Source organism: Aethalodelphis obliquidens, unplaced genomic scaffold (genome assembly GCF_003676395.1).
Source record: "Aethalodelphis obliquidens isolate GAN/ISIS:26980383/991018 unplaced genomic scaffold, ASM367639v1 scaffold3, whole genome shotgun sequence".
Classification (NCBI taxonomy): Eukaryota; Metazoa; Chordata; class Mammalia; order Artiodactyla; family Delphinidae; genus Aethalodelphis; species Aethalodelphis obliquidens.
In genome coordinates, this window is record NW_020837947.1 from 32576946 (window position 1) to 32591090 (window position 14145).

At 37.0% G+C, this 14145-nt stretch overlaps 1 protein-coding gene across 2 annotated transcripts in view; it reads right to left on the bottom strand.

Moving 5' to 3' along the window:
* Positions 1–14145, bottom strand: part of LAMA2 (laminin subunit alpha 2) — a 447101-nt gene that overhangs the window by 175152 nt on the left and 257804 nt on the right. For both annotated transcript variants that reach the window (XM_027086788.1, XM_027086780.1), the window contains exons 25-28: positions 13918–14106; positions 13701–13834; positions 9620–9737; positions 2441–2575 (exon numbers count right to left, since the gene is read on the bottom strand). In XM_027086788.1, coding sequence (XP_026942589.1) covers positions 2441–2575; positions 9620–9737; positions 13701–13834; positions 13918–14106 — 576 coding nt within the window. The remainder of the gene's footprint in view (positions 1–2440; positions 2576–9619; positions 9738–13700; positions 13835–13917; positions 14107–14145) is intronic.

Sequence of the window (14145 nt, forward strand, 5' to 3'; positions counted from 1 at the left end):
TTTATTTGTTGGTTTATTTATGTTTTTTATGATAGAAGAAGTACCAAAAAGTGATTCAGAAGGGAGGGGAGAATAGGCATGGCCAGAGTGATGTCCTTGAGTGGGAGGGAGGGCTGGGATCTAGAGCATAGGTGGTAGAGTTGGTCTTTTCTACAAACAAGAACAGTTCATCCAAATTGGTGGAAAAACCAGTCATTGCACACAGATGAAGAAAGGTAGGTGCATGTGTTAGTGGGAGCTTGGGTTAGTTCTCTTCTGATTGTTTTTAATTTCTCAGTGAAATAAGAAGAAACAAGGCCATCAACTGAAAGTAAGGATGGAAATGGGTCTGGGAACGGTTTGGGATTTGAAGAGGGATGAGAAGGTAGGAAATTATCACGTAGGAATGTGAGAGAGGCACTGGACTGGAGAAACGTGGCATGATGGAAGAGCAGAATAAAGGTTCCCTTTGAAGTGAGTGATAGTGAACATACGGTGAGACTAGTCAGCATAGTCGACTATTTTCCAAAGCCACTTTCAGATTAGAAGGCACAGGTATTGGAGGAGTAGGATTTAACCGGAGTTGGAATTCACTGAGTAAACATAAGTAAAAGAGTGGTAATAAGAGAAATGAACATTACAAAGCAGTGATATTAAAGAAGGGTCATGGGACTTCCCTGGTGGTGCAGTGCTTAAGAATCCGTCTGCCAATGCAGGGGACACGGGTTCGATCCCTGGTCCAGGAAGATCCCACATGCCGCAGAGCAACTAAGCCCATGCACCATAACTACTGAGCCTGTGCTCTAGAGCCCACAAGCTGCAACTACTGAACCTGTGTGCTGCATCTACTGAAGCCCGCGCACCTAGAGCCCGTGCTCCGCAACGAGAGAAGCCACCGCAACGAGAAGCCTGCACTTGCCGCAACTAGAGAAAGTCTGTGCACAGCAACGAAGATCCAACGCAGCCAGAAAAAAAAAAAGGGTCATGAATATTAAGCTGGTTAAGAAAGTGAGGGCATGAGAAACATAAGGAATGATAAAAATGTGAGCGTCGATGACGAGACAAAATGTTGACACTGAAGTACTAAGAAGAAGTGAACTGGAAAGAAAAGAAATGGTGGTCAAAGAGAGGATAGTTGACATTGAGACTATAGAGGCACTCAGTTCTTGGTAATGACAAGTTCTCAGACAGGCTCATGGAGTGAGGACAAGACATGGGAAGAGTCCATTTTATGGGCATCAAAATCACCAGGAATTATGATAGGAGTGGTGCTACAGTGAACGGCAATGATACAAAGGAAAAATCTTCAAGGAATGAGGTGGGCGACCTGAGGGTTAGTAAATGGCTTCAACAAGCAGGTGTAGTGGGCAAATGGATGGAGACCTGAGATTCAAAGCTAGGTGTTGTTACAGAAGAGAAAACAAGGATGACCTGAAAGTGGCAGCGAGGAGCAGGGCCACAGCCCCGCCCTCAGGCTCAGGGAAATGAAGAGTGTGAGAAAAAACAGCGGCTTCCACTTGAGACCGCTGCCAGGGGAGTAGTGTGTTGGGAAACCAGGTTTCAGTTTGAGCAAATAAAGAGGACCTCAAAAGAAGAGGGAGATTACGTAGGGGATTTTGCTGATGTCTGGTCATGAGTTCCACAAAGCTCCATGAAAGAGCTTCAGGAGACGAGGAGAGGTGGGAAATGAGTTCAGCAGAGGAAACACCCGGAGTTGCCTGGGGACTAGAGTCTGGGGACCCTAAGTGGTGACACAGGAAACCTGAATTTCTCCACAGTCCTGATTGTTCCAGGGGTGACAGAGTAGGGTGTTAGCAGGAATGTAATAACAACAACAAAAAAATAAGAGCAGTAAACTGTTTTAAAGAAATGGTTAAATTATGGGATATCAAATCAAAGATAGTAAAGATTTTAGAGACTATTTAACAACATAATATGCTCACGATATGTACATTTTTTAAAATGCAGAACATAAAACTACACCTATGGTGTCATATAAATCTTCTTTATAAACACATACATAAAATTGGTGGGAAACACATAAAATATTAAATGTTCATGTTCAATTTTGGGTGACTTTTATTTTTTTCCTTAACACTTTTCTATGATTTCCAAATGTCTTACGAAGAGCTTATTTTTATTTAAAATCAGAAAAAAACCCTCATGTGATTTTTAAATAAATCGTTGTGTTGTCTGGTATTTGTCTACGATGCTGTTGATAATAATATACTATTTCTTGACATGAGCAGTGGTTTTTCCAGTTGTAACTTTTTAATTACTTTAAAAAATGCATAATATGGTAAATGTATTTTTTTCCCACGTTTTGTTTCACACACACACACACACACACACACACACGTTAAGTCCCCTGCAGGTTAGCTGACCTCTGCACTCAGTATATGAATATGTGTAAAGAGAAATGAGCACACGGGCTTTGTTCAAGAAAGGCTCAGATGAATACCTGGCATATGGAGGTTTCAGGGTCACACAGGCTGCTGTGTCCATGACACTGACATGGAACACAGGTGCCCAGGGCTGGTCCAGGGGTACGGCCACCTGGCTCAGAACGCAGTCGATAAAATCCTGGCATGCATGCCTGAAAGAAAACGAAGCCAATTAGGACAGCCAACTTGGAAATCTTTCTTTAGTAACACTTGGGTTCTTCACTAGTTAAAAAGAAGGATTTCTTTCCCCTCATCAGCAGTAAAGGCAACACCACTTAGAAGCAATGAATGTCACTTTTGATTCCTAATGTGTATTCTGCCTGGTCCATAGAGTATACAAGCAGTGTCTGTGTCATCAGACTTTAGCAAAGGAAAGCTGTCATTTGCAAATACCACTCAGCCTGGACAAACTTCAAATAGTCTTCTTTTTCTTGAAACAAAAGTTTGTTTCTAAATAAAATTGTCATATGGACTAAAGAGAGAATTCCAGTGTCCTTGACAACCTAAAATCTGCTTCCACTGTGCTTGATGGGTAACTAGGAAATGTCCAATGAGACTCAGAAAAACATTAAATAAATAAAAAAGTGTCACGGTCATGTTATTTATATCGGTATAATTAGAAGACTATAAAAGTAAGAAATTCAAAATAATAAAAGCTCTACATGTCTTGGGAATATTAGGCCACCAATAAAATGTATCTTTCCTTGATCTAGTTTTTTCATTTTGCAATAAAAATCTGAGAGCAAACAGGAAACCGCTAGCAAAGCTGACATATGCAAAATCAAGACTTCCATCTTCATTTGGGTTTATTATGTAAATGTATCAAGAAACATCTCTGGCTCTTTGAAAGAAAGCCCAGAGCTCTGAAGAGGGAATGAGAACAGTCTTGTGTTTTGGGCTCAGATCTCTCAGTGTGCAAAGCTGCTGCATTTATTAGCCATTGTTTGATTTATGAGTAAGAGATAGGAGTTAGTTTTCCAGATTCCACTGAAGATTATAAAGGGATATTAGCTATGTAAAAATTTTTTCACAGGATATTTTGCTCCCATTGATGAGAAAAGTGATTGCTGAATAAGCAGGGGAAAAAAGTGAATTAAGAACTTCTTACTGCCTTTGCATCCTTTTGGTTCTGGACTAGGTCATCCAGAGTGGAGTATGTAGAGGCTCCTTAGAAGAAAAACGATCAACAGTCAGCACTCTCCTTGTTTGTTTTGATTTGGATAATGTGAGAGCACTTCAGTTAAGCATTTAAGAGTCTCTCTGCTTTTATCTCAGCCTATAAGAAATTCTAATGAGATTTAATAATATCCTGGATTTGAGCAAGCTGATAAAACTGGGAATAGTATTCAAAATATTTTGAGTCCTATTTGTCTTATAGTGGACCTAAGATATTTTAATAAGTTTATTCATATTCTTGAAAATAAAGGTTCATTTTTGCCATTGTTACCAAATAAGGCCTGGAAATTATGGCTGAGGAATTCATTTAAGCATAACTGAAGAAACAATCCAAGGTGTGTTTAAAAATTTTACCTAGTATGGGTTGTTCCAGTCCTGGTGTGTGCTGACTGTAGAATAAAATTGGATTTTCTTTATATAGATTTCATCGCTGGATACCTATATAATTATTGTTATTTTACTGGTATATTTGCTTGAGGTGTGTGTGTGTATGTGTGTGTGTGTGTGTGTGTATGTATGTGTGTGTGTGTGTCTTTAAAAATCACACAAATTGAGAGTTCCTAGCTCTACTTTTTATATCAAACAAAAGTTTAAAAAAAGTCTTAGAAGAAGAATAACATTAAGAAATGGTACTTTTCATTGAGGAATCATAAGAAATTCAATGTTATGGACTGAAATCTGAAGGTGAGCACCGCAGGTAAAGTTTACACCCAGTTTCTCTTATTACTATGGCTCTTCTCTGGAAAGAGTAGGACAAAGTAGAAAAGCACTCCAGTGCGGGTAAAAGTCTGGGCTCCAAGTCAAGCTCTGTGTGGAAGCTTTTAGGCCTGTCTATGTGATTCTCAACCCTGGCTGCACATAGAATCGTCTGAGGAGCTTTAAATACGGATACCTGGCTCTGCCCCCAGAGAGTCTATATAATTGGTGGAGACTAGGGCCAGGGTGTGTTGTAAAACTCCCAGGAGGGTCTAATAAGCAGCCAGGATTGAGAGTCACTGGCACACTCCTCATTCCCTGCTGGGAATGTGTGTCTTTGAAGGGCGTACAGACTCTGGTACTATAACATCAATGAATAAGGAAGCCTTGATTTTACTAGTTAGTTTTTCCTGAGGGATACACGCAAGTCGTTTGGTGTCGTTGAGACGTGGTTTCCTCATCCCACAAATGAGCAGATGTATTAACTCAGTTGATTTCTGAAGTTTCTACAGTTCTAACACTCTAGATAAATTTTGTGTCCTTATAAACTTCTGAGTTAGAAAAAAAAAAAAAAGAAAGACTATTTTGCAACACAAGAATTAGAAACTTCAAACACACTGTAAAGGAATGAGACATATTTATTTCTCTTTAATCTCCTCCTTTCATGGACCCTGTATTTATTTTTTCCATTTTTCAAATATTTGAGGCTATTTTTCAAAATCAGACGTTTTTCTTGTCAGTCAACTGGGGCAAAATTCATGAGAATGATTATATTTGAGTTGGGCAAAAAAGAGGAAAGATAATAGCTACTTTTTAAAGTCCCATCTAAAATTCTTTCTGGAACAAAATAAAGAATTACAGAAAAGCAAGTACATAAACACTGTCCTAATCTTATCCATTTTTTTTTTCCTAACTCAAACTTTTCCAAAGTTCTCTTCTTGCCGTGTGCTGAAATTATTCAGAGCTCAATTTTCTTCTGCTCTCCTTCCATCTTTAATTTGTTTTCATAATATGGTACCCCATCATAATGTTAGAATCAAATTGCACAAAAATGTGGGAGGGAGGAAAGAAGGGAATGGGAGACAAAGAGAGTAAAGAGGCAACACACTCCAGGTGCCGGGTTACATAACGCAGAGTTTAACCATTAAAAAAATAATAGATACTTGTGCTGTTGCCAGTAAAAACACTGTCTTGTATCTTTACATGGGTTTTGCAATCAGACAATCCTAGGTTTAATTCCTGTTTCACCACTTACTACATATGACTTATGCACGTTTTAAATACTGTGGGCTGCAGCTTCCTCACGTGGAATGTAAGGATGTTGTATAACTTACTAGTTGAGTATTAATGTAGCTAGGTTTTTTGAAACAGACTTAGGTAGGTTCAGATTGCTGTTTTCCAACTGTGTGATAAAGGGCAGGTTTCCTAACCTGCCTGAGCTTCCATTTCCTCACCCATAAAATGGGAATTATAATGTGCTTAATGATGTTGGTGTAAGTGTATTAGGGAATGCACTTGACATTGTGCAGCATACAGTAAGCACTCAATAAATGGTCAGTTTTGTGTGTTTTTTTAATAGGGTTGTGAGGATTAAATGAGATGATGTGTGTGTAGTGCTTGAAATACAATAAATCAATATGGGTGCCTCTATTCCAGATAATTTTTTAGATATAGTCATCGAGAATACACTGAAAACAAAGGCAACACTGCATTGGGAAACAAAATTACAATGTATGCCACTTACCCATACCATGTTCTTTAATATTTTAATGTATATGAAAAGAGTCTTTGGGTCTTCCATGTGCAACTGAAGTGGTAAAGAGCATCCCTAGAAATGTGCATGTGTAAGAAAAAATGTCTAGTCTCGCTATTTTGTCTTTTGAGTTTTATGAGTTGATAATAGGTACTGTTTGAGGATTTTTGTTTGAGGATTTAAAAAATTATTGTTGATAGCCAATTGACAGCTTGTGAGTGGTGATCCAGTACACACTAGCCATTCAACTGTGAGCCAGAAGCCCTAATAAAACATGATGGAAAGGGGAAACAAGATGAAATGAGCAAAATATCATTAGGAGATCACCTGAATTTATGACTTCCATGATCTTATTGCAGAGAACCACATATTCAGCATTGAATAGTTTCCATTTCTACCTACAACCTAACCTGAGTTTAGGTCAGTTTAGGCAACAATGTTAACCGAGACAACAGTGAGGAGTAGCTTAGGTAAAGTATGGTAAGCTCAACGGCTCCACACCAACAAATGTGGTGAGGAAATTGTGTTATTTGACTTCTAAAGGTAACCTAGTCTCTACTTCAAATCATAAATTATAATAAGTAAGCATTTCTAGAACTGAAATTTTTAATGAACAGGGCTACAGTGTTATAACCTTACAGGTAATAGGCAAGGCTAAGTGTCTTCACAACTGGCTATATTTACAATGGTAACCAACACTTAATTTTGTTTCTTTGCAACCACATTTCTGGATAAAAACATGAAATGAGTAGCTTGTAAATGCAAATGTCTCTAGAATACCTTACATTTGGTGAAAATATTGTAAAGGTATTGCTTTGCGTATTCATGACCCAAAGCATATGTTACTAGAATGGGATGTATTATTTCAAAACTGTCCTTAGTTCTTGCTTTGATGATTAGATTTTATGCCTGAGTAATTACACTTTAGATTCAAGACGAATTATAAATAAGATGTATAATGGATTAGAGGCAATGGGTTGTGGAGAAAACCTCAGGTAGCTTATTATAAGAGATAGGTCTTTATCCCCTAATCTCTCCTCTAAGATATTACTGTAATTATTGTCTGTTAACAGGAGCTTAAGTGAAATTCACAGGACATAGGTGAAGCCACCAATGCAGATAATAGTTTGTATGTGTTTCTAGTTTTTCTTGATTTTCTTCATATATCATTGGCTTTATTTGTATTTGTATTGGCTAATTTATATTTTCATATAATGATGGAAAATTACTAAAATTAATGGGAAAGTATGTTTTAGAATATACTATTTAAAAAGCCTGGTGGTCATAATAAGATGAATTTTAACATTTCAAATCTGGAATGGAAGGTAGATTGCATTAAAATAATCTGATAATCTGCTAATATTTTGGTTCATAAGTGAAGAGTACTCTTTAAATAAATGCAGAAAAATATAGCTGTAGTAACTTTCTCTTCAAGATATCTAAGGTCAATTTTGACTACTTAATATCTTGTATAACAAAATAACATTGCAGAATTAGAGAATGTTAGAACTTCAAAACCCAACCTGTAATTTTATAGATTGGATAACTATATAATAACTAAGGCCTACAGCAATTAAGGTATTGACCAAGGTTACACAGTGAGACAGCAGTACAGCCAAACACTCCCTGGGATAAATAAAATTCCACCTCTTGTCTAGAAAAATCTCAAATTCTATCTTTCATCTTTTTCATGCTCATTGGAAAGGTAGCATATTTTGTATGTGCCTCTGTCACTGCCTCATTTTTCACATCTACAATGTGTGTGCATATATATATTTCACACATATTGGGTTGTGCATATAGGTACAATATATATACTTACTGGTATATGTACAAATGTATACATGTGTATGAACGAGTTATGATTTAATAATGAGATGGATTATTTGGTCATTTATTAGATCAAAATATACACATTCAAATAAATATTGCTGTTCAGAGTAGTCACAAAACTATAAAATTATTCCAAGGATATTTCACAGATATTTGCAGTTATTCTTAGGAAATTTGTTTTCTGACCTGTGTGGAATTCATACAATGGCAACTAAGTTGAATGACATTTCAATTTGCAAAGGAGCTTTTATATGTATGATTTCATTTAAATTAATCCTCATGATGATTCTATGGGTATGAAAACCCCAAAGTTCAGCAACTAAGAGCAAATGTCCTGTTCAAGTGGAGAAGCTAGGGAGGATTCACCGAGAGCAAACTCCTTTTTTCTTTTCATTGTGCCATGCCACCTCTCAAGAGATTTATATTCATCGTTTTTTAGTGTACTTCACCTGCCTTGTGAGCCATACTTAATAAAACTTCTCAAATCCTATTTACAAAAGATATACAAAATTACAGTCCTCCCTCATTATCGGCCAGAAGATTAGTTCCATGAGTCTCTGTCAATGCTTAAGCCCCAGAGTCGGCGCTCTCATATCCGCTGGTATGGCATTAGTGGATTCAACCAACCATGGATGGAATTTTTGATCTGCAGTTGGTTGGATCTGTGGACTGGAAACCCGTGGAGGGTCCATTGCATATTTACTGAAAAAAATTCATATATAAGTGGACCCAGGCAGTTCAAACTCATGTTGCTCAAGGGTCAACTATATTTATAAATAAATCAATAGTTAGATCTATAACTACTTATTCCATTAATAATATTATTAACCATATTGACTTTGGTTATTATTATTATGGCTACTACCAGGCACTGTGATAAGCGCTTAAGTTCTAGTTCACTTAGCCTTCATGTGATTCTTGGGCTGTGGGTACGGGAGATATTAAAAATATCTAACTAGTATGTAGTGGCCACCAACCAATCTGAGGGGCTTGGAGATTTACCAGCTGAAGCTTAAGCAGGTTTACAAGCTGCACAAGGTCTCAGTCTTAGTATATGATGAAGTAGAGATTCAAATCCAGGTGACTTTTTCAGCAATTCCTCCTCTCCCTAGATCATATTCTTCCTATTAAGATTTAATATTTGTAAAATTTAAATTGGTTCCACAAAATAAAGATCTAGAAAATTTACCGATTCTGAAGATAGTCAAAGGAATATACTAGAAAGTAAAAAATGCAGTTTTAAAAATATAATGACTGAGTGACAGTGGCACTATTGGAACAATTTATGTCCTTCTGAGAAGCCTATGTTAAAGGGAACAGTCTGATATTTGCTGCCTAAGTTTTGTCATGTTCTATATAAAAACAATCTTTCAAATCCCAATACAATCTTGTCTCATAATCACTGCAGTTTAAATGTCTCTGTTCAGAAAAGGTGCCAAGAAAACAGATCAGATACAATAAAGGGGCCTTAAGAAAACATTCTTATTTCCTGACTGTTTCATATTTTTACAAATCTTTTAATTTTTATTAGATATTTCCCTTGAGTTGTGATTCCTACTTCTAGGGAGCAATAACATCATCCTCTTCTTACTGCGTCTCATACTGTGAGTGGAAGATCAGATAAAATAGGTTGAGGGTATGCCTGAAAGTAAAATTGACTGTGGTAAAGGTGGTCCTGGGAGTATTTCCATTTGGCTGGTTGAGTGGGACTTGAGAAGGTTAGTTGGATCCAGCTTACCTCACAGGACAAGCCAGAATAGCCCGGGGGACAATCACATCTTTCTATCAAGTGAGCTGGAGGAGTCATTGCTGTGATGCGTCCTGGTTCAGCTACCTCCATTGAGATTTCAGAAATCCTGGAACAGCGAGCAAATTCTTAGATGGGGGTACCAGTAAATTAAGCTTACCCAGCAAACACTCAATCCTGAAAGAAGGGTCTTCTCAAGGTTTTGTCAACAACCACAAACTTGTTCTATTGTTTTGAAGCTGCTAAATTCTAGGGGCTCCGTGTGCCACATTTTATTTCAGCATCTTCGCTTCCTCAAAGGGTGAGATTACACATTAGCAAAATATTCACATAAATCATAAAGCGTTTAGGAAATTAGATGTCTGATGTCCTATTGAGAAGTTATTATAAAGAGTTTTCCTCCCACTTTTAAAAATGTGAGTGGCTTCAGGTAGACATGGCCAATTAGTTAGACATTTTCATTCTTTCAAACAGACAATCCAAGGTCATTCCCTGTTGGAAAATCTCCAGTCGTTACTAGTGAAATTGCTTTTAATTTGCAACCAGTCCCAATTTCTTGCTCTTGAATCTCTGAACGTCCTTTCAAGAACATTAGAAAACCATCTAGGAAACGACTGAGCATAAGCTAGTAATATTGATAACTTTCTGAGGATAAAGAACCTCTCAAATTAGTCTTTTGTTAACTTTATTGAATAAATCCTTCAAGTAACTTAACCCACCCTTCCTATTGGCGGAAAGGTCCTCATAATTGAAAAAAATTATTCACAATAAAAATGTTGATACCCTTTGTAATAATTTGAAATTATACATTAAAAAATATACACAGTCCATAAACTCACACTATTTCATGACTAACTGGTAACATGAAATGTTCTGCAAATAAACTTTTTTTTTTTTTTTTCAAATAAACTTTTAAACGAGACAATGAATAGTTTTGCTTCAATAAAACACACCTCTAAGAGCTTAAGGAGCTTGAATCATAAACTTTATAACAAGCATAGGTAGGTTTTATTGACACTGAATTATGAAGGCGCATTCTGACTTGGCTCCCATTGTAATCTACAATCTGAAGACCAGCCAGCCTTTATGAAACACATGTTCAGTTAAAATTCAGATTTCATGCTCCCCTCATTATAGGACGCACAGCAGTTGTGATCTGTAAATAAACCACTCCCCTCCTACAAGAAAGACTCTGGGTTCTCTGACGGAGTAGGAAGGTAACTCGGTGTTTGTTGCAAAGTCATCTCTGCTAGTACCTCATGGTATTTTATAACCTGAGGAGTTTCTAGCATCACCTTCCCTTCTCTGGCACGTGCAATGCACACAACAGACTAGTGAGTATTTAAAAACCAAGTGAAACCTGAATGGTGTTAGCAACAGACATTTCTGCAACACATCATTATTTTTCCTCAGGGAATCAGAGAGGAACTGTTTTGCTTGAATCAGGGATTTGGCCAAACTCAGGCATCTATTTAAATGAATACTGAAAAACAAAGTCGTTAAGTTCTTCAAATAAATGTAAGACAGGACAAAAGCAAAGAAAAAAGAAAATTTCAGCATTGTAATATGTACAAAGTCAGAACCTCAAACCACATGTATAACAAACTCTCTGCTTCTGAGACTATTTAAATTTGTAACTGAATAAAGATGCAGCGTTATGTGTTAACTGCTTTGAGAGGAAGACTCAAACATATCTCTGACCTTTGTCAAAATTCCACTGTCTTACAAAATCAAGTGCTGATACACTGCTTTATTTGTTTTTATCGTTACTAGATGTTCACTCTAGTTTTTATTGAGCCTAGAAAAAGTGAAGTATTTACTTACTCTAGTGTTTAAAAAAAGGAACTCCTAAGCCAAAGGATATTATTTAGTGAGCTATATGAAATAAAGTGATAAGAGAAAGAGACTTACGGGGAAAAAAAGCAACCTTACAGCAAAGAAAGGTGGAATCGGTGTGAGAGAGGCAAAGAAAGTGTAATGAAAAATGCATGACAACACTGTTTCTACCAGATCCACTAACAAAATGTTCTGCGTATGACCAAACTTTTTTACTGAAGCATAGAACAATTTCAAAATAACATATTTTCACACTCACAAAGTCACCTGCTGTCTTCTAGGACATGCAAACCTGCTTTGGCTTCTGTCATCTAAGTTACATTTGAAATTCTAAAATAATTAACAATATAACTGACAAGATATTTTGGTATATGTTTTTTTAAATTACTTCATAATTGGGATTTGGGATTGACATGTACACACTGCTATTATTTAAAATAGATAACCAACAAGGACCTACTATAAAAAACAAAACAAAGAATCTCCTGTTAGAAATGAGAAATATGAAAAAAAAATCAAAACAATATAGGCTTAAAAGTAAATTTTGGTCCTTGATTTGGTCCCTACTTTTGGTACAATCAGAAGAGCAATATGGATCTTCTGCAACAAAGAAAGGATTTTCTGCTACATGTTTAACAGTGTAAACATTTGAAACATGGTATTTTTTTAAGGTATTTTCTTTTCTTTTCTTTATTTTTAATTTTATTTTTTTAAACATCTTTATTGGAGTATAATTGCTTTACACTGGTGCTTTTCTGCTTTATAACAAAGTGAATCAGCTATACATATACATATATCCCCATGTCGCCTCCCTCTTGTATCTCCCTCCCACCCTCCCTATCCCACCCCTCTAGGTGGTCACAGAGCACCGAGCTGATCTCCCTGTGCTATGCGGCTGCTTCCCACTAGCTATCTATTTTACGTAGTAGTATATATAAGTCCATGGTAGTATATGTTAAGTCCATGCTGGGACGAAGTGAAACATGGTATTTTGATATTCATTGGTTTGTCAATGAGAGGGTTCATAATTTTGTTTTCTTTTGTTGTCCTGCACTGATCTACTATTTTGTTATATAAGATTATTTTTAAACATCTATTGATTTCATATTCTTATAGACACAACAGAGAAGCTAATATGCCAGAGAAGTTGAGACTATGTGTATGAACTCAACTCAACTTTCTGCCTCCATGGCATACATTTAGCTACATCTGTGCAGTTCCTCATTTTATCTCATTAGATAAGTTTTCCCTTATACTTGAGGCACATGACCTCAAGTATACTCATGTATACTCATGATGTTGAAGAATCCTGGCTTCTTCATTGTTTATTTTCTCTTTATTCTATCATTTTAAAATTTATATCTTGCTACTAATTCCTCCCCTTCCCCAGCTCCATGGTATATAAACATGCTTACTTCTCTCTCTGATTAAACAATCCTCCCTTGACTTTTGACACGACCTCATTCCTCCCTTTTTATGATTTTGTTCATGGAGAACAATAGTCTACATTCATAATATTAGGTTCATTGCATCCCATTCATTCCTCAAAACCTTGAGACTATTTCTGCCCCAGAACTTCACTAAAACTGGTATTATGAATGTCACCAGTGTGATCCGAGGTGCCAGTTTCAAACAGCCTCCTTTTAATTGTCCTCTTTGGGTCATACGAAAAAACCATACCTACTCCCTTATAGTATTCTCATCCTTTGGCTTTCATGACATTCATTCTTGTTCTTGTTCCGTGTACTTTCCTATTCAATGTGATTCCCAGTCTTTTCACATCATAAGGCACAGGGAAAATGGCAATATAGTATGGCGCACTGGGGTGAACAGGTGAGAATGCATATGGTTGGGAGAGACAGGACCAACTTGGCCCTGCCTGGTTCCCCTGACGGTTGAAGGAGGATACCTTCTCAGCAATCTTGCAACCTATTTATAGCACAGCAGTGAATTCTCTCTACCCTGTAGGACACCTTCTCCTGAACTTCTGCCTGACATCTAAAATTCACCATGTCAGAGATCAATTCAATTTTTCCCCTTAATCTTGCTTCTGATTCTGTTTCCCTTTTGGGGGGAATGGCAGTAATTTCCACCAGATGACCTGGACACCATCCTTGACTAGTCTTCTATCATCACACTCCCAAACCAAACTTTTAAATCTTTCTTGTCTGATGTCTTACTGATCTCTCTTATAGACTCTAGAATAAGAAATTAACTTATATTCATTACAGTTTACCTGCTTTGTCTCATGATATTTCCATAGGTAGCCTTGATAAGAATATAATGGATATCATATAGTACATCCAAGAAGTCTTCACGGGTCACAGTTCTACTGATTCGAGGATCATCACCATAATATTTCCATTTTTTCTGTTAACAAGAAAAGAAACCACTTTGCCGAAACCGAGTGCAAATCCGTTGGCATCCTGGCACCCAACAAGTAACCACCTTACCTCTGTCATTTCAATTTCATGTCTTGTCAACTGGCCAATTAGAGGGGCAGCCATATGCCTGATGATAATTCTCACATGACTAGGAGTCCCACCTCGAATGATAACTTGTGGGTTATACGTAGAGAAACCTGTCTCTTCCCGAGCCTCAAAATAGATTGTGTACTTGAGTTTGCCCCCATAGGCCATCAACTGATAAAACAGAATGAGGAATGATGAGTCAGATAAATT